Here is an 18,381-nt window from a genome sequence, read left to right on the forward strand (position 1 = left end):
TATATGTCATATATATAATTTCATGAAATCACAAGTCCAATACAGCAAATGAAGATAAACATGCTTGTGAATCTCAGCCATCATTTCCGATTTTTTAAATGTTTACAGCGAAAACACAATATGTATTTATATTAGCTAACCACAATAGCCAAACACACAACGGCAATGTTTCACCATGTTTCACCGCATAGGTAGAGCTTTCACAAAACCCAGAAATAGAGATAAAATTAATCACTAACCTTGGAACAACTTCATCAGATGACAGTCTATAAAGCATCATGTTATACAATACATTTATGTTTTGTTTTCGAAAATTTCATATTTGAGGTATAAATCGTAGTTTTACATTGCAGCCACCATCACAAATAGCACCAAAGCAGCCAGAATAATTACAGAGAGCAACGTGAAATAAATAAAATACTCATCATAAAACTTTATGAAAAATACATGGTGTACAGCAAATGAAAGATAAACATCTTGTGAATCCAGCCAATATTTCCGATTTTTTAAGTGTTTAACAGCGAAAACACAATATATATTTATATTAGCTCACCACAATAGCCAAACACACAACGCCATTTATTCACCGCCAAAATAGCTTTCACAAACCCACAAATAGAGATAAAATTATCACTAACCTTGAACAACTTCATCAGATGACAGTCTTATAACATCATGTTATACAATACATTTATGTTTGTTCGAAAATGGGCATATTTAGCTACAAATCGTGGTTATACATTGTGAATACGTAGCAAATTCACCAAATTGTCCGGAGATATTTTGGACAGTCATCTAATTCAACCAAAGAACTCATCATAAACTTTACTAAAAAATACATGTTGTACAGCAAATGAAAGATCCACTGGTTTTTTTTAATAAACTTTAGTACACATACAGACAGCAGTTTGTGAGACAGTGCTCACATATTCTCCGCCTTGTTGGAGCCAACATTTACCACAGAAATACGAAATAACATCATAAATATTCTCTTACTTTGCTGATCTTCCATCAGATATGTTGTGCAAGGAGTCCTAGGTCCAGAATAAATTGTTGTTTGGTTTTAGAATGTCCATTTTTTTCTTCTGTCGAATTAGCAACTTTGACTAGCATTGTGGGCGAACATGCCCATCAACTCTTGGCGCTTGGAACGAAAAATTCCAAAATTCCCAATAACGTTGAATAAACTGGTCAACACTCGGTTTGAAAATTCTACTTAAGATGTTTTCTCATATGTATCCAATAAAATGAGAGCCGGAGCATTCGTAGTGTATACCGAATGCTTTTCAGAGACAATGTGAGGTTCTCCTGGCGCGTCGAAAACTGACAAAAGACCGGGACCTGCCATCCAAAAGCTCCTTATTCGCCTCACATCAAGCTAGACACCCCATTCAACACCTTCTACTGCCTGTTGACATCTAGTGGAAGGCGTATGACAGTGCATACAGATCCATAAATAAAGCCAGTTGAATAGGCAGGCCCTGACACAGAGCCTCGTTTCAGATTTTTCACTTCCTGGATGGAATTTTGCTGCCAAATGAGTTCTGTTTTACTCACAGATATAATTCAAACAGTTTTAGAAACTTCAGAGTGTTTTCTATCCAATAGTAATAATAATATGCATATTGTATGATCTAGAACAGTTGTATGATCTAGAACAGAGTACGAGGCCGTTTAATTTGGGCACGATTTTTTCCAAAGTGAAAACAGCGCCCCCCTATTCACAATACGTTTTTAAGTTAGCCTACAGCATTGGAAATTCCCCTCACTGAGCTCAGGACCTAGTCAATACAATCACAGAAAACCTTTATGTCACCTCAATGAAAGTTAACCAAATCAATGTGCTAGTTAGTTTGTAATCGTTTTGCTGCAGGCTACACACATTGTCATGATGAAACTGTGTGAAATTATATCCAATGTTATGTAAGCTAGTTGGACAGAAAACGGAATACTTTAGCCCTATGTATAATAGCATAGCAAGCAACATAGTCTAACAAACATAAGTGTTATACTAGCCTATTTCATTACTCATAAAGAGATGACATAGCTGCATACCTTTATCTTTTACGCGTTTCTCCTCTTCTTCTTTCCTCTTTTTCCTACACTGGGCACCTGATGGCTTAGACCTTTTCTTATCCATGTGTGTTGATTTGGCACTCGAGCATCAAGACATTACCCATCCCCCAACACTGTCAACCAAGAGTCCAGACTAAACCAATTCACCTTGGTGGTGTGCAGACTGGTTTTATATTATTCTTAACGATTTTGCAAAAAAACTGGAAAAAAACGCAACAATATGTATGTGAAACTATATATTCACAGTTCTATGAATTAATTGTGGTTTATTTGGTGCATTTCATAGTGTGACTGATTTTACTAATCACATTAGTACTGTACAAAGTTAGATGTGCGCTATTTGATAGATTCCCCCGCTCCCCCTTCCTCGTGCTTCCAGTGGGGAGACCGGAGGTCAACCTATCCCCGCCCCCCTCCCCATCTCTTACTTCTAAGTGGGAAACCATCCCATGCAATAGCCTGCCTAGCTCACAAACTAGAATCAGGGTGCCCACTCCGACAAGGTTAATTGACCCACAGTCTCACACAGTGACATGATATCATTGGCGTGACGTGCAAATGAGCAATAGAAAACCGATCGCGCGAATGTCACCATTCCGAATTTTTTTGTGCCCCGTGCCGCCCCACGTGCACAGTATACAACAGGCGTACGTGGGTATACAACAGGTGTAAAACAGTACAGTGATAATTATAATTATAATAAAAATAAAAACCACACAAGAACTATGATGCGAGTTAGAAACATGAGAATTCAAGTATATACAGGTCAGCTCATTCAATGTGCAGGGGTACTGGAGTGCCTGAGGTGGGTATAGACATAAAAAAGTAACTGGTAGTAGGATATACAGTACTTTCAGAAAGTATTCATACCTCTTGACTTATTCCATGTTTTGTTGTGTTGCAATCTGAATTCAAAATTTATTTATTTAATAATTTTCTCACCCATCTACACACAATACTCCATAATGACAAAGTGAAAACATCTTTTTAGACCAAAAAAAAAAATCGAATTTATTGAAAATGTAATACAGAAAATAAATGTACATAACTATTCACACCACTTAGTTAGAATGACCTTTGGCAGCAATTACAGCTGCGAGTCTTTCTGGGTAAGTCTCTAAGAGCATTGCACATCTGGATTCTACAATATTTGCATGTTGTTTTTTAAAAACATTTTAAGCTCTGTCAAGTTAGTTGTTGATCATGGCTAGACATCTATTTAAGTCTTGCCATAGATTTTTAAGCCGATTTAAGTAACTAGGCCACTCAGGAACATTCAATGTCATCTAGGTAAGCAACTCCAGTGTATATTTGGCCTTGTGTTATAGGTTATTGTCCTACTGAAAGGTGGATTTGTCTCCCAGTGTCTGGTGGAAAGCAGACTGAACCAGGTTTTCCTCTAGGATTTTGCCTGTGCTTAGCTCCATTCCGTTTCTTTTTTATGCTGAAAAACTCCCCAGTCCTTGCCGATGACAAGCATACCCATAACATGATGCAGCTACCACCATGCTTGAAAATATGAAGTGGTACTCAGTGATGTGTTGTGTTAGATTTGCCCCAAACATAACACTTTGTATTTAGAACATAAAGTTCATCTTTGCCACATTTTTTTGCAGTTTTACTTTAGTGCCTTATTACAAACAGGATGCATATTTTGGAATATTTGTATTCTGTACAGGCTTCCTTCTTTTTACTCTGTCATTTAAGTTAGCATTGTGGATTAACTACAATGTTGTTGATCCATCCTGATTTTTCTCCTATCACAGCCATTAGACTAACTGTTTTCAAGCCAGTATTGGCCTCTCCGGCAACTGAGTTAGGACGGACACCTGTATCTTTGTAGTGACTGTGTGTATTGATAATAACACATTGAATAATACATCAAATAAATAATTATTTTACCAACAGCGTAGGTTTTGTGCCTAAGTGGGTACAAACCTGTGGATGTGCATAGAGTCAGTGAGGATAGTCTGTTGGAGGGAGAGCAGTAGCTGTTACCCACTGGGCACATCCCCTCATTTCAAATGTGGAAATGTGTGTAATATTTGGTTGAGACGATCAATGAGATTTCAACCTTTATTCACCCACTCATAAAGACAGCCAGAAGTTTGTGTTATCACTATGCTTTCAACCATCTAAAAGCACAGCAAATTCCAATGGAAAACATCTAAATGTGTAATCACTTTGCTTTCAACCATTTACATAACTAAATTGGTAATACAATGTCAGATACTTTCTATTTATACAACAATTTAACGTGTTAAAGCACAACCAAATGACTTGGATTGCAGTTGAGATTACATTAAAAGTACACGGTACAAGTGATCAATGCTGTACAAGATTCTGTGCAGATTATTGAAGATCTGAAGATCTCAGACCTGCGACCTTTGCATGCTCTTGAACATGCACGCTTTCTATGATTACATAAGACATTTATAGTTACAGTAACCTTAACATGCGGCAATGGATATGTAACTCATTTTAAAGTTGAATAATTACGGTTACATTAGTTTGTAACATAGGCTATTTACTCTATTTAAAAAAAGTAATTTTGAATTGTGTTTGGTTGACAAAGAAACCAAATATCAACATTTAAAAGGATCTCTCACGCTTGGATAGTTTCATTTGAACCCTTGGCTTAATCGTATTCTTTAACTTGTATTTTTGGTTTAGAATGGAGACATGAATGCAACATATTTGTTAACTTGTCGACAAGTTAATAGGTTATTTACTGTTTTACAAAAGTGATATTGAATTGTGTTTGGTGAAACCAAATATTAACATGAAGGAGATGCAGCTTTTATGCCACTGACTTAGTCCGGCTTTAATTCCAGTTAGTCTACAAATTAATCATTGATATATTGGATTCACGTCTCCATCTCAACCAAGAATCAAAGTTAAAGAGTAGTACTAAATCAAACTTTGTTGAAAGAGCATTTAAGGTTTGATTAGATTTACATAGTTCTAGTCTTTAACTTTAGATAGATTTTTGATTGAGATGGAGACATGAATCCAACATATCATTTATTAATTTGTAGACAAGCTGGAATTAAAGCCAGACTAAGTCAGTGGCACAGATGGAACTGTCCAACCAGAAGATTACATCTCCTTCAAATGTTGATATTTACAGTAGCTGCATTGACAACCAAACAATTCAAAATCCAGTTTGTCTACAAAATGAATAATTGATACAGTTGAAGTCGGAAGTTTACAAACGAGTTTTAATGAATCCAACATGTGTTTTTCAACCACTCCACGAATTTCTTGTTAACTGTTTTCAATTTGGGAAAAAATCATGCCCAAATTAAACGGCCTTGTACTCTGTTCTAGATCATACAATATGCATATTATTATTACTATTGGATAGAAAACACTCTGATGTTTCTAAAACTGTTTGAATTATATCTGTGAGTAAAACAGAACTCATTTGGCAGCAAAATTCCAAACAGGAAGTGAAAAATCTGAAAGTGGGGCTCTGTGTCAGGGCTTGCCTATTCAATTGCCTTATATTTATGGATCTGTATGCACTTCATACGCCTTCCACTAGATGTCAACAGGCAGTAGAATGTTGAATGGGGTGTCTAGCTTGATGTGAGACCGAATGAGAGCTTTTGGAGTGACAGGTCCGCCTTATTGGCAGTATTCAACTGCGCACCAGGGAACCCCACATTATCTTCTGAAATGCGTTAGGTATACACGACGAAATGCTCCGGCTCGGACTTTATTGGATACATATGAGAAAAACATCATAAAGATGGATTTTCAACCGAGTTTGACCAGTTTATTCAACGTTTATTGTGAATTTTGGAATTTTTCGTTCCATGCACCAAGAGTTCTTGGACATGTGCGCTCCACCATGCTAGCCAAAGTTGCTAATTCGACAGAAGAAATGGACATTCTAAAACCAAACAACGATTTATTGTGGAACTAGGACTCCTTGCACTACATTCTGATGGAAGATCATCAAAGGTAAGAGAATATTTATGATGTTATTTCGTATTTTTGTGGTATATGTTGGCTCCAACAAGGCGGAGAATTGGTGGGCGCTGTCTCACAATATTGCATGCTGTACTTTGTACTAAAGTTATTTTTTTAAATCTAACACAGCGGTTGCATTAACGACCAGTGTATCTTTCATTTCCTGTACATGTATTTTGTAGTAAAGTTTATGATGAGTTTTTTGGTTAGATTACGTGACTGTCCAAAATTTCTCCGGACAATTTGGTGAATTATGGCGACGTATTCACAATGTAAAACTACGATTTGTAGCTATAAATATGCACATTTTTGAACAAAACATAAATGTATTGTATAACATGATGTTATAAGACTGTCATCTGATGAAGTTGTTCAAAGGTTAGTGATTAATTTTATCTCTATTTGTGGGTTTTGTGAAAGCTACCTTTGCGGTGGAAACATGACGTTGTGTGTTTGGCTATTGTGGTGAGCTAATATAAATACATAGTGTTTTCGCTGTAAAACATTTAAAAAATCGGAAATGATGGCTGGATTCACAAGATGTTAATCTTTCATTTGCTGTATTGGACTTGTGATTTCATGAAATTATATGATATCCCTGTGGCGCTAGGCTAGGCTATGCTAGTCAGCTTTTTTGATGAGGATGATCCCGGATCCGGGATGGGGGGTCCGTAGTTAACAAACTATAGTTTTGGAAAGTAGGTTAGGACATCTACTTTGTGCAGGACACAAGTAATTTTTCCAACAATTGTTTACAGACAGATTATTTCACTGTATCACAATTCCAGTGGGTCAGAAGTTTACATACACTAAGTTGACTGTGCCTTTAAACAGCTTGGAAAATTCCAGAAAATGATGTCATGGCTTCAGAAGCTTCTGATAGGCTAATTGACATCATTTGAGTCAATTGGAGGTGTACCTGTGGAAGTATTTTAAGGCCTACCTTCAAACTCAGTGCCTCTTTGCTTGACATCATGGGAAAATCAAAATAAATCAGCCAAGACTTCAGAAGAAAAAAAATTGTAGACCTCCACAAGTCTGGTTCATCCTTGGGAGCAATTTCCAAACGCCTGAAGGTACCACGTTCATCTGTACAAACAATAGTACGCAAGTATAAACACCATGGGAACACACAGCCGTCATACCGCTCAGGAAGGAGACGTGTTCTGTCTCCTAGAGATGAACACACTTTAGTGTGAAAAGTACAAATCAATCCCAGAACAGCAGGACCTTGTGAAGTTGCTGGAGGAAACAGTTACAAAGTATCTATATCCACAGTAAAACGTGTCCTATATTGACATAACCTGAAAGGCCGCTCAGCAAGGAAGGAGCCACTGCTCCAAACCCGCCAGAAAAAAGCCAGACTACAGTTTGCAATTGCACATGGGGACAAAGATCGTACTTTTTGGAGAAATGTGCTCTGGTCTGATGAAACAAAAATAGAACTGTTTGGCCATAATGACCATCGTTATGTTTGGATGAAAAAGCGGGAGGCTTGCAAGCCGAAGAACACCAACCCAACCGTGAAGCACGGGGGTGGCAGCATCATGTTGTGGGGGTGCTTTGCTGCAGGAGGGACTCGTGCACTTCACAAAATAGATGGCATCATGAGGATGGAAAATTATCTGGATATATTGAAGCAACATCAGTCATGAAGTTAAAGCTTGGTCGCAAATGGGTCTTCCAAATGGACAATGACCCCAAGCATACTTCCAAAGTTGTGGCAAAATGGCTTAAGGACAACAAAGTCAAGGTATTGGAGTGGCCATCACAAAGCCCTGACCTCAATGCTATAGAAAATGTGTGGGCAGAACTGAAAAAGCATGTTCGAGCAAGGAGGCCTACAAAACTCAGTTACACCAGGAATTGTGAAAAACTGAGTTTAAATGTAAACTTCCGACTTCAACTGTATGTTAGATTCACGTCTAAATCTCAACCAAAAATCAACAAAAAAAATATCAACTTTAAAAGCACTTTAAATAAAGTCCTATTCTTTAAATTCAATTATTGGTTGAGATGGAGACGTGAATCCAACATTAATGATTAACTTGAAGACAACCAAAGCTTGAAACCCTAGGCCTATGTGTATTGCCTATTTTTAGTTGAACCCTGGGTTGAATTGAAACAATAGCTGGTGATGACTTTGCAAATGCTATACTTTAGAGGCCTAAATAGACTCACTGATGATATATGACTTGTAAAAAGTATGGTTACATTTCGATAGCAACAGTAAATATATTTAGTTATTAAAAGATCGAGAATCATTCTCATGATAGCACATTGGTAGTAGTGTGTGACAAATATCGAAGATAAGCAGGGCTGGATGGGAGACCAAATGAATAACTATAGGTAGATCAACTGTCCAGTAGGAGGTGCAGCCCAGACTATTGTTTTTTTCTGATAGTGGATATAACGTTGAAGATCTGACATCGTTTCAAAAAAGGTACAAATTCAACATATTTGTCTATGTTGAAAATTGGTTACATTGAGGACCTAATCCTGTGGTTGAAATTTTCGTTGATTCAACCAGTTTGTGCCCAGTGGGTAGCCATTTAACAGGCTTATGGCCAGGGGATAGAAGCTGTTTAGGAGTCTGTTAGTCTGAGCCTTGATGCACTGGTACCGCCTGCTGGACGGGAACATGGAGAACAGTCCATATCTCAGGTGGCTGGAGTCTTTTGGAATTTTTCGGGCCTTTTTCATACACCGCCTGGCATTTACATCCTGGATGGCTGGGAGCTTGCCCCCAGTAGTGCGCTCGGACATCTGGCCAGGATGCTCTCAATGGTGCAGTTGCTCCTGAGGATCAATGCCAAATTGTTTCAGCCTCCTGAGGGAGAAGGTGTGTTGCCGTGCTTTCTTCAAGACTGTTCTGGTGTGAGAGGACCATTTTAAGTATTCAGTGATGTGGACACTGAGGAACTTGAAGCTCTTGACCATCTCCACTACATCCCCATTGATGTGGATGGAGGTGTGCACCCCCGTTTCCAGGAGTCCACGATCAGCTCCTTGGTCTTGCTGACGTTGAGCGAGAGGTTGCCGTCTGACCATCTCCCTGTTGGCTATCTCATTGCCATTGGTGAACAGGTCTAACACTGTCGTGTTGTCAGCAAACTTGATGGAGATGGAGTTGTGCATGGCCACACAGTCGTGGGTAAACAGGGAGTACAGGAGGGGTGTAAGCACATAGCCCTGGAGGACCCTCGTGTTGAGGGTCAGCCTGGCAGAGGTGTTGTTGCCTACTCTCACCACCTTGGGTCAGCTCATCAGGAAGTCCAGGATCCAGTTGCAGAGGGAGGTGTACAGAGCTTCGGGGGCACTATGGTGATAAACCAAATGTTCGGGTGCCTGGGATGGAGGTGACGTGTGCCATGGCCAGCCAGTCAGAGCACTTCACGATTAAAGATCTTAGTGCTACAGGGCGGTAGTCATTGTGGCAGGTAACAAGAGTTCTTGGTAAAAGGAATGATGGTGGTCAGCTTGAGTCATGTGGGGATTACAGACTGGGGAAAGGAGAGGTTGAAATGACAGTGAAGGTACCTTCCAGCTGGTCTGTGCACGCTCCGAGAACGCGCCCTGGAATACCGTTTATAAAGGGTAGCTTGATGCAAAGTGCTGTATATACCAACTAATTGTCTATCTAAAACTAAATGGACAGACAAACCTGATACATTTGTAATTCACCAGGTATACCAACACAACACAATTGTTTTAATAAATTTATAAAAACCCATGGAGAATGCTATCTGCAAATAGGGGCTATACCTATAAAATACTGTCTCTACTGTTACAAATGTATAGGGCTTCACCTGAGCTGAACATAACCTTGCAGCTGTCAGTGTACAAAGCCATTACACCAAGGTGTCTGACTGAGCCCCTGAATGAAATCACAAGTGATTTACTTCAGCCTCTGCCTTTACACTCGTCGTGCCAAACCACATGGTACAAAAGCCAGGCCTAATGGCTAAGGAGTTTGGCATGTTAGCCAGACAACACTAGCACCCTAGATGCACTACACTAGCACCCTCGTTCTCTGTTCTACAGTACCTCAGGCACCGGCATACCTCCTGGTCAGGTCACATGGTTAGGAAAAACTCTAAGCTGCTCGGCAGCACCATGCCCGTTATGACACCAATGTATCGAATTTAGGAAAACGGTTTAGAAAAATGAGCCCCCTGCTTCTGACGCAGTCTGGGACTGCCCATATTAGGTCCCTAATGTAGATCTACGGGTTGTAACTTCCAGAATGCAGAGGTCAGCCAACTGGGCAACAGAACAAGGTTAAGGGTATTCCATACACAGACCCAGTGCAACAACCACTCAAGAGTACTGTTGTTGACTGAATTCTTTCAGGACAGTGGAACTTGATAAAAAAAGTGCTTCTTTATTGACCAATGCATCCTTATAGCCTTCATCGGTTTTAATAAATAAATAAACATCCACTGTCCTCAAAGAATAGATTAATTTCTCTTCACTTCAGTTTGCTCGTCAATTCATGCACCTTGGTTGAAAAGCGAGGTTGCGGCAGTGTTCCCTTCCCTTTCTATTGACTGTAAATGCAAAGTGAATCTGACTGATGGCCTCCCATACAGCTACCTGCATGAAAATCACTACACACCTTCAAATCATAGGTGACCACATTGTTAGTGCATTTCCATAGTAACCTACAGGAAACTGACAAAATAAACACCAACATAAAGTGTCTTAATCAGGCGTTGGGCCACCACGAGCCAGAACAGCTTCAATGCACCTTGGCATAGATTCTACAAGTGTCTGGAACTCTATTGGAGGGATACAACACCATTCTTCCACGAGAAATTAAATCATTTGGGTTTGTTGATGGAAAACGCTGCCTTTGGTGACAGAGACGGCCATGGCATACGCTTTACATCGTTGCCCTGCTAATCAAACCATTCAGTGACCACTCGTGCCCTGTGGATGGGGGAAATGTCATCCTAGGCATAGCCATGGTAGCCAAAATATTGTCCAGCCCAGAATGTATATCCGTGACCCTAAACATGAGTTAATTGCTTAATTAACTCAGGAACCAGTGTTGAAGCATCTGCTTTCATTATACTTTCCCTCATTTACTCAAGTTTCCCTATTATTTTGGGCAGTTACCTGTATTTCAAACCCATTAACAAACCCACTCCGAATGTAGAGGTTATTTTCGCTTTAATGCTCAGTTCCTCTCTATTCTTCAAGGTCAAGGCTACCTACGTCCTGCCCCTGGATAAATGGCACCGCTCAAGGGGAAGCGAGAGTGTGAGAGAGACAGCAATAGAGTGGGAGAAAGAAAGAGGCAGGTAGTGTGTGTGTTTTCCGTGGTGTCAGTTTGAAGCTGAAAAAGAAACTGTTTCTCAAAGAAAACGGTTTGCCAGCTTAGTGACGGAGTTGGACGAATGCATTCTTGGAATAAACGTGCAGAATGAATTCAAGGCCATCTGTTGAAGGATCATTATCACCACAGGCAACACTTTGCTTCAATGTTTTAATTTAAAAGCTACCATCACCTAAAAGCTGAGGGGAAACAAGTACACAAATAATATGCATTACTGTCGTCTTGCAGTACTGTAGTGGGTATTACAGTTTAAAATCATTCTGCCATTTGCTATAATTTGTAGGCCTGCTAAGATGCAACGTTAAATGGGAAGCACAGTGAGTAATCAACCGGCCTGATACACAAAGCAGAAAAATGAGACCTTGCTAAAAACTAAATCTGGTCAGGAGATGGCTAAAATGACCAGTTAATATGGACCATGAATGACTCCCAAAACAGCACTGTTTCCTATATAGTGCACTACCTCTGACCAGATCCCTATTGGCCTTGGTCAAACGTACTGAAAAGGTGCCATTCTCAGGATGTATGTAAAATATGCAACAACATATTTTGTGAGGGGGGGGGGGGGCACAGTAAGTCCTGGCAGACAACTGACATAGCCATTGCTTTGCCCTTTACCGGTCCCATGTTGATTCCGGAGTATGAACCACCGCAGTTGGTACCATTTACCATTCTAGACCAGCCTTTTGTTTCTCTTCTGGCAAGTGCTCCACAATTCAAGCAGTTCAATTTATAGTCATTAGGACCTAGCAAACCCTGTGACATTTCCCAAATGAAAATGAATTGGTATTTTCCAGTCGAGATTGAGAGGTGTTCAATATGGAAATGGATTAACATGCCCTACATACTTTGCTGCATTTCATTATTTGTTTAGTAGTTCAAAGGCTGGACACAAGAAAATGTCCTTTGTGCACTGAACAGCTTGCGTCTCAGAGGCATGTCAGTGAAACGGCACTATGCAAAGGCAATGGAACTGTCTAGTCCGGGGGGGGGGGGACAAAGGAAAATATTCAGAGCTGTTGAAATGAAAATATGCTCTTAGTGGTTTGCATAACAACCACTACTAGTACTCACCACCAGCATATTGCTTATCCTGACATAGAGTTGCAAAACTGTGTTAACGTTCTCAAACTTCCCAGGTTTTCCAGTAATCCTGGTTGGGAGTATTTCCAGACGTACTGTTTATTCCCACCTACATTTTGGGATTCGGGAAGGTTACCAGATTTTTGCAACCCTATCATGACATGTACAAATGCTCAGGTTTTAGTAGATGGTGGACAAATATTGTGGCAATCATTCCAATGATATGTTTTAATTATGAGAGTAAAATGGTTCATTTGATGTTGTGACTATGACATATGAGACAGATAGCAGCTATATGGGTTTTCTATTTAATTAATAGAAATCACTCCTTGATATAAAATATTAAAGAAATGAAAAAGCCTGAAGTTCGACTTCAATTACTTAGACAATGCACGCCGTAAGACAATATTAGTGCTCCTGTATGAATTGAGTTCAGTGTCATCTAGTAAATATTTTATTTGCTCTTTTAGCATTTGTCTCAATAAAGCTGATGAAACAACCAAACAAAGAACAGGTACATAATGTAAAATGTATGGTGATATACAAAGCTTCTACGACAGGATACGTTAAGACAACACCTCCGAAGGACGAATAAAAGAGAGTGCCTACAGCTGTCCGCAGCACAATTCTACAACACAGTGCGTTAGCTAAATAAGTTACAGCTTGGACGAAATACCAAGAGAATTGGTCTAACAATTTCGTAAAACAGCGGTGCAAGAGATGCAGTCCAAGTAAGAATCAAAAACATTTTCCTAATTCTGATTACTGTTAAGATATGGAGTTTGTGTGGACTATTTATTAAAAATAAAATTTAAATTAAAATAAAAAAAAATGTTTTTGGCAAGTTGCGTTTTTCCCCCAAATACATTCGCAACATTGCATGTCAGGAATGCAAACATTGCTAGTGCAATAACAGCGATAAAGCACAGCCAATATTGCTGAATGAAATACGTTCATATGTTTCTCAAACTTAAGTCGTGTCAAAAATAAAAATGGGTAGCTCTAAAGCGATAAACGGTACTCAAATGCCCAGGTAACAGTCTCTTCTTTGAAGAACGTTAGTTCAATATTCCTATGTCTTTCAAGTGATAGTCACCTAATTTCCAAGACTATTGGCAGTGTTTTAAATGCCCTGTAAGCCATCTTTGGATGGCAAAATGTGTCCCACCAAGAGTGTTGCAAATAAATACAATGTGCCACTTCAAGAGCACTGAGCCCAACCAGTCTCTTTTCTCCTGTGTGTTGTCCAGGAAACCAAACTGCCTGACATCTTTTAAAGGCCATTAGGTCTTCTCTCCCTCTGCATCAACGAGGAAGAAGCTCAACAGTCCGCTTTCATTTTGTCCAGAGAGTTGTCGATTTTTGTCAGAGTCTTTTTGATGCGTAGCGCCGTTAATCTGGCAGAGGGATTCTGATACCAGCACTCCTTCATAAGTTTCGAGATGGACGTTAAAGTCTGGAAAAGAAGAAGAAAAACTGAGCAAATCTGTTAAGAGTCCCACTCCACTTGTTTTGAGTCTTTTCCCCATTTAAAAATGTCCTGAATATGTAAGTACAGTAATTTGCACAACAAAAAATGACATTGGACAAAATACTATTTTTAAGCCTCAACTGCGAAAGTCTATAGTTCTGCAAAGGGTAACGCAATTATTCTTAAACGCTAGAATTCTAAGCACAAAAGATTTTAATTGCCCATCAGACCGTATTATGTATTCAATGGTCCTGGGAAATGAGGTGGGCGGCTGACAGGCTGTTTTCGAAGACTCACAAGTGAACTGAACGTCTGATGAAGCAGGACAACCTAGCAGGCAGTGCTGAATTCTGCACGGCTTCTAAATTGACACATTTGGAGCAGCTCCTATTCTCCATGACAACATATTAGCTAGTTCCCTCTCTACCAGTAAACATTTAACTCAGATCGCCTCGTCTGGTCTCGGTGTACTCACTGGGTCTGAGAACCATCTGTTGGGGATGTTGGGTCTCTGCTGGTCCACACACACAACCTTCTTCATGTCTTCAAAGCTGGGGTCACTGGGCACCACGTCATGGAAGGGAGGTTTGTAGTCCTCTACAATGCCTACACAGAGTATGGGGGTAAATACACAACACAGATGTCCGTAAGATCACACAATCAGCAGCATGGCAATTTAAAGTAATTAAAGTGACGTAAAAAGTGTCAAACACAATACGTGAGATAGCACAGGAAATTGCTAATTTCCTAACAAAGGGGATTTGTTTTGATAGTTGCTCTCAATTGCTACTGTGTACCAGGTGGAAAGTCATGGGGAAAATAAGATTGCGGTGTCCTGCATTAACCAATACCCTGTGTGTGGCTGTCAGCCAGGTTCAACTATAAATAACCACGAAGCCATTTAAATGGGAGTGGAGAAAGCAGGATCCATTTCAGATAAGACGCCAGCTCCCTCTAGCACCAGACTGGACCACAAACGCATGGAGAGAGTTGTGTCTGTCACTCCTCTAAAGTCACATTGCCTCATTGATGAAATGAGTGACTGACTACGTCTCAGCCCAAGTATGGATTTGAATTATTGGCTTGTTCTGCCAACGGTCGATGTAACTTTGTGCTTAGCAAAGTGATATATGGCAGTTATGCTATCCGATTGCTGAAGACTTTCTGCGAAAATAACACTTCCTCTGAAGTGGTGAAATCAATCGTTAAAAAGCCAGCTGGACACTAAATTATGTTGGACATATTTTTATAGGATTTTACTACACCCTGACAGGGACATCAGAGAATATTCCAAGAAAAGCATGCATAGACAGACAGACAGACAGGCATATACCTAAAGCAACTCTGTATGATGCAACTACTATAGGAAAGATGTTTACCATGCTTTGTCATATTGTCCTAAATGCATGACATTCTAGAGGTTTCTTTTTTTATCCTACATTTTTTTTATGGATACTTTGTATAGTTGCTGCACTGCTCGAGAGGAAAGCTTGCAATTAATTATTTAATTGCACTGTGTACACAAGGCTGTATTCTGTGCATATGACAAATCAACGTTGATTGGATGGAGTGAGGAGTGAGAGAGAGAACAGAAGAAACCATGGACCATGTATTGTACAGACCATTGCTGACCGTCCTCCTGGCGATCTCCCACAGGACCAGGCCAAAGGCCCAGATGTCCACTCTCTTGAAGGACTCAAAGCAGTCCATCTGGATGGAGTCGTCCAGGACCTCTGGGGCCATGTAGCGCTTCGTGCCTACTTTAGGGTTGTTTCCCACGTCTAACTCGTTTGTGTCTTGGAAATGCATCACAGCGAGACCTGGGACAGAAAAACAGGCTTCTGTTAGGATATTCTATCTATATCAAAAATGTCCGAAATAATTCAAATACAAAAAAACACATAGCAAAATAATTTAAAGAGGATAAACAAATATGTTATATCTAAGTAAATAACGCAAATGAATATATCCAAAGATGAGAACACTGCCCTCTGGTGGATTTGAAAATAGCAATGGTAAAACAAGCTGATAGTTTAGGACTGTTGTCAAAAACAACCCTATTCATCCAACATCAAATAACAAAAAATCATCTTGATCGTGAGCAAAAACAACATAACATTCCATAAACAACCTAACAGCAGTGACGGCCGTGACCGCAGTAGTAGTCTCAATTAGTAGCAGTAGATTGCGTGTGCCACCTGAAATAGCTCACACTTATCATTAGCACAGAGAACATTGGGAGTATGCGACATGGTGCACAAAGTATCCCTTAATGCATTTTTGGTTACGATTTAAAGAGCCACCGGCTCTGCTGCTCTTCATCTAACGATCAACAGACATGGAGGGAACAGGGTTGGAGTGTTCGGTGGCACAGCCTACTGTACTAGCAAATCTTTCCAACAACAAACAGAACCGGACATCCTCTCCACCCACAGACGATGTGGACAACATGCCCTGCTATTAAAAAAAATAATCACAATACATAATATGGACACGATAACAGAAAACGGTCATGTAAACAACACATGTTGAATGAAACCTCATAATACTTATGCTTCCTATCCGGAACACTGTGCTCTTACCCAGGTCGGCGATGCAGCACTGGCCGTTCTTGTTGACAAGTATGTTTTTGCTCTTAAGGTCTCGGTGGGCGATGGCCGGCTTTCCCTGGGTGCCGAAGATCTCCACGTGGAGGTGTGCCAGGCCGCTGGCGATGGACAAGGCCATGCGCAGACAGCTGGCTGTGTCCAGGGTGCTCAGCTGCAGGTAGTCGTACAGGGAGCCCATCTCGTGGAAGTGGGTGATCAGCCACAGCTGGGTGCTCGAGTTTCGGGAAGTCATGTCGGAAGCGATGAAGCCTGCAGTCAAAGAGACAGACACAGAGACAGAGCTGTTAGAACTCAAGGGAAGGTCTTAAAAATCAATATGACACAGACATTTTGTCACTAAAACACTGCCGGACAGAAAGAATTCGCTCCTAAGTCATATTTTCCCTTAGTCTCCCAATGACATCAATGCATGACCAGGTGAAAAGTGGAAGTTTTCGATTTGTCCCATGGAGAACAGCTCCTGTCCAGAACATGGCTGGAGGTACGCACCCAGGATGTTTTGGTGCCTCAGCAGCACTGTGTTGTAGATCTCAGTCTCTCTGAACCAGGACTTCTCATCTCTGGAGGAGAATATTTTCACAGCCACACTCTCCCCTTGCCACTGGCCCCGCCACACCTCACCATAGCGCCCCTTACCTATAATAATGCGAAGAAAATAGGAAAAAAAAGATTAGAGCAAAGCAGACATTGTGTACGTCTGAAATTTCACCATATTCTTAATATTGTGCACTACTTTTGACCAGAGTCGTATGGGCCCTGGTTAAAAGTAGTGTACTATATAGGGAGCCATGTCATACAGCCATTTTTAATGAATTACTGAAAATGCGATTCATCAAATACAGTGGGAAAATATAAAGCCTCTCTGAGAGGAATAAACCCAATGTTCATCTCCAACGCAAATGTCAGATTATCTCAGTCTATCATGTAAAAATGATGAATTCTTTGTAAAAAAATTTAATGTATTTAGAGAGTTTCACTGATTTAAATTAATTTTTTAAGGCAGTGTTACACAAAATTCTAGACCAATAGTTAATGGAACACATAGTACAATTTAATTTGTCATGCTACTCAACCTTGACCTTCTGCATAAACTACATAAATCACACAACAGGTACCGTAACTGCCCAAATAAAGGAAACACTTCAGTAAATTAGTGCTTCCACACAGTGGTGGTTCCTGAGTTAATTAAGCAATTAACCCATCATTAATCCCATCATGCTTAAGGTCATGTATAATAAAAACGCCCAGTTGCCCATTATTTTGGCTACCCCAACTAGAAGAGAACTCAGTGACGTTGAAAGAGGGGTCTCAAAAGAGCATTTTTTAAATATTTTTTTATCTAAACCTTTATTTAACTAGGCATGGTCAGTTAAGAACAAATTCTTATTTACAATGGGACGGCCTACCCCGGCCAAACCCGTACGACGCTGGGACAATTGTGCACCGCCCTATGGGACTCCCAATCACGGCTGGATGTGATGCAGCCTGGATTGAGGTTTAAAGTATGTGTGTCTAAGTCACCCGATCTCAACCCAATTGAACGCTGATGGGAGATTCTGGAGCGGCACCTGAGATAGCGTTTTCCACCACAATCAACAAAACACCAAATTACTGAATTTCTAGTGGAAGAATGGTGTCGCATCCCTCCAATAGAGTTCCAGACACTTGTAGAATCTATGCCAAGTCACATTGAAGCTGTTCTGGTGGCTTGTGGTGGACCAATGCCCTATTTTGGGGCAGAAGGTAGCCTAGTGGGCCAGTAACCGAAAGGTTGCTAGATCGAATCCCCGAGCTGACAAGGTCTGCCCCTGAACAAGGCAGTT

At 40.3% G+C, this 18,381-nt stretch overlaps 1 protein-coding gene across 3 annotated transcripts in view; it reads right to left on the minus strand.

Annotated features, from left to right (window-relative positions):
- Positions 1 to 12,916: 12,916 nt before the first annotated feature.
- The window catches only part of LOC111959572 (activin receptor type-1), a 35,047-nt gene continuing 29,582 nt past the window's right edge, over positions 12,917 to 18,381 (minus strand). For all 3 annotated transcript variants that reach the window (XM_023981223.2, XM_023981220.2, XM_023981222.2), the window contains exons 8-12: positions 17,048 to 17,194; positions 16,532 to 16,807; positions 15,572 to 15,769; positions 14,425 to 14,555; positions 12,917 to 13,934 (exon numbers count right to left, since the gene is read on the minus strand). In XM_023981223.2, the coding sequence (XP_023836991.1) occupies positions 13,800 to 13,934; positions 14,425 to 14,555; positions 15,572 to 15,769; positions 16,532 to 16,807; positions 17,048 to 17,194 (887 nt within the window). In that variant the 3' untranslated portion in view covers positions 12,917 to 13,799. The remainder of the gene's footprint in view (positions 13,935 to 14,424; positions 14,556 to 15,571; positions 15,770 to 16,531; positions 16,808 to 17,047; positions 17,195 to 18,381) is intronic.

Source organism: Salvelinus sp. IW2-2015, linkage group LG36 (assembly GCF_002910315.2).
Source record: "Salvelinus sp. IW2-2015 linkage group LG36, ASM291031v2, whole genome shotgun sequence".
NCBI classification, from domain to species: Eukaryota; Metazoa; Chordata; class Actinopteri; order Salmoniformes; family Salmonidae; genus Salvelinus; species Salvelinus sp. IW2-2015.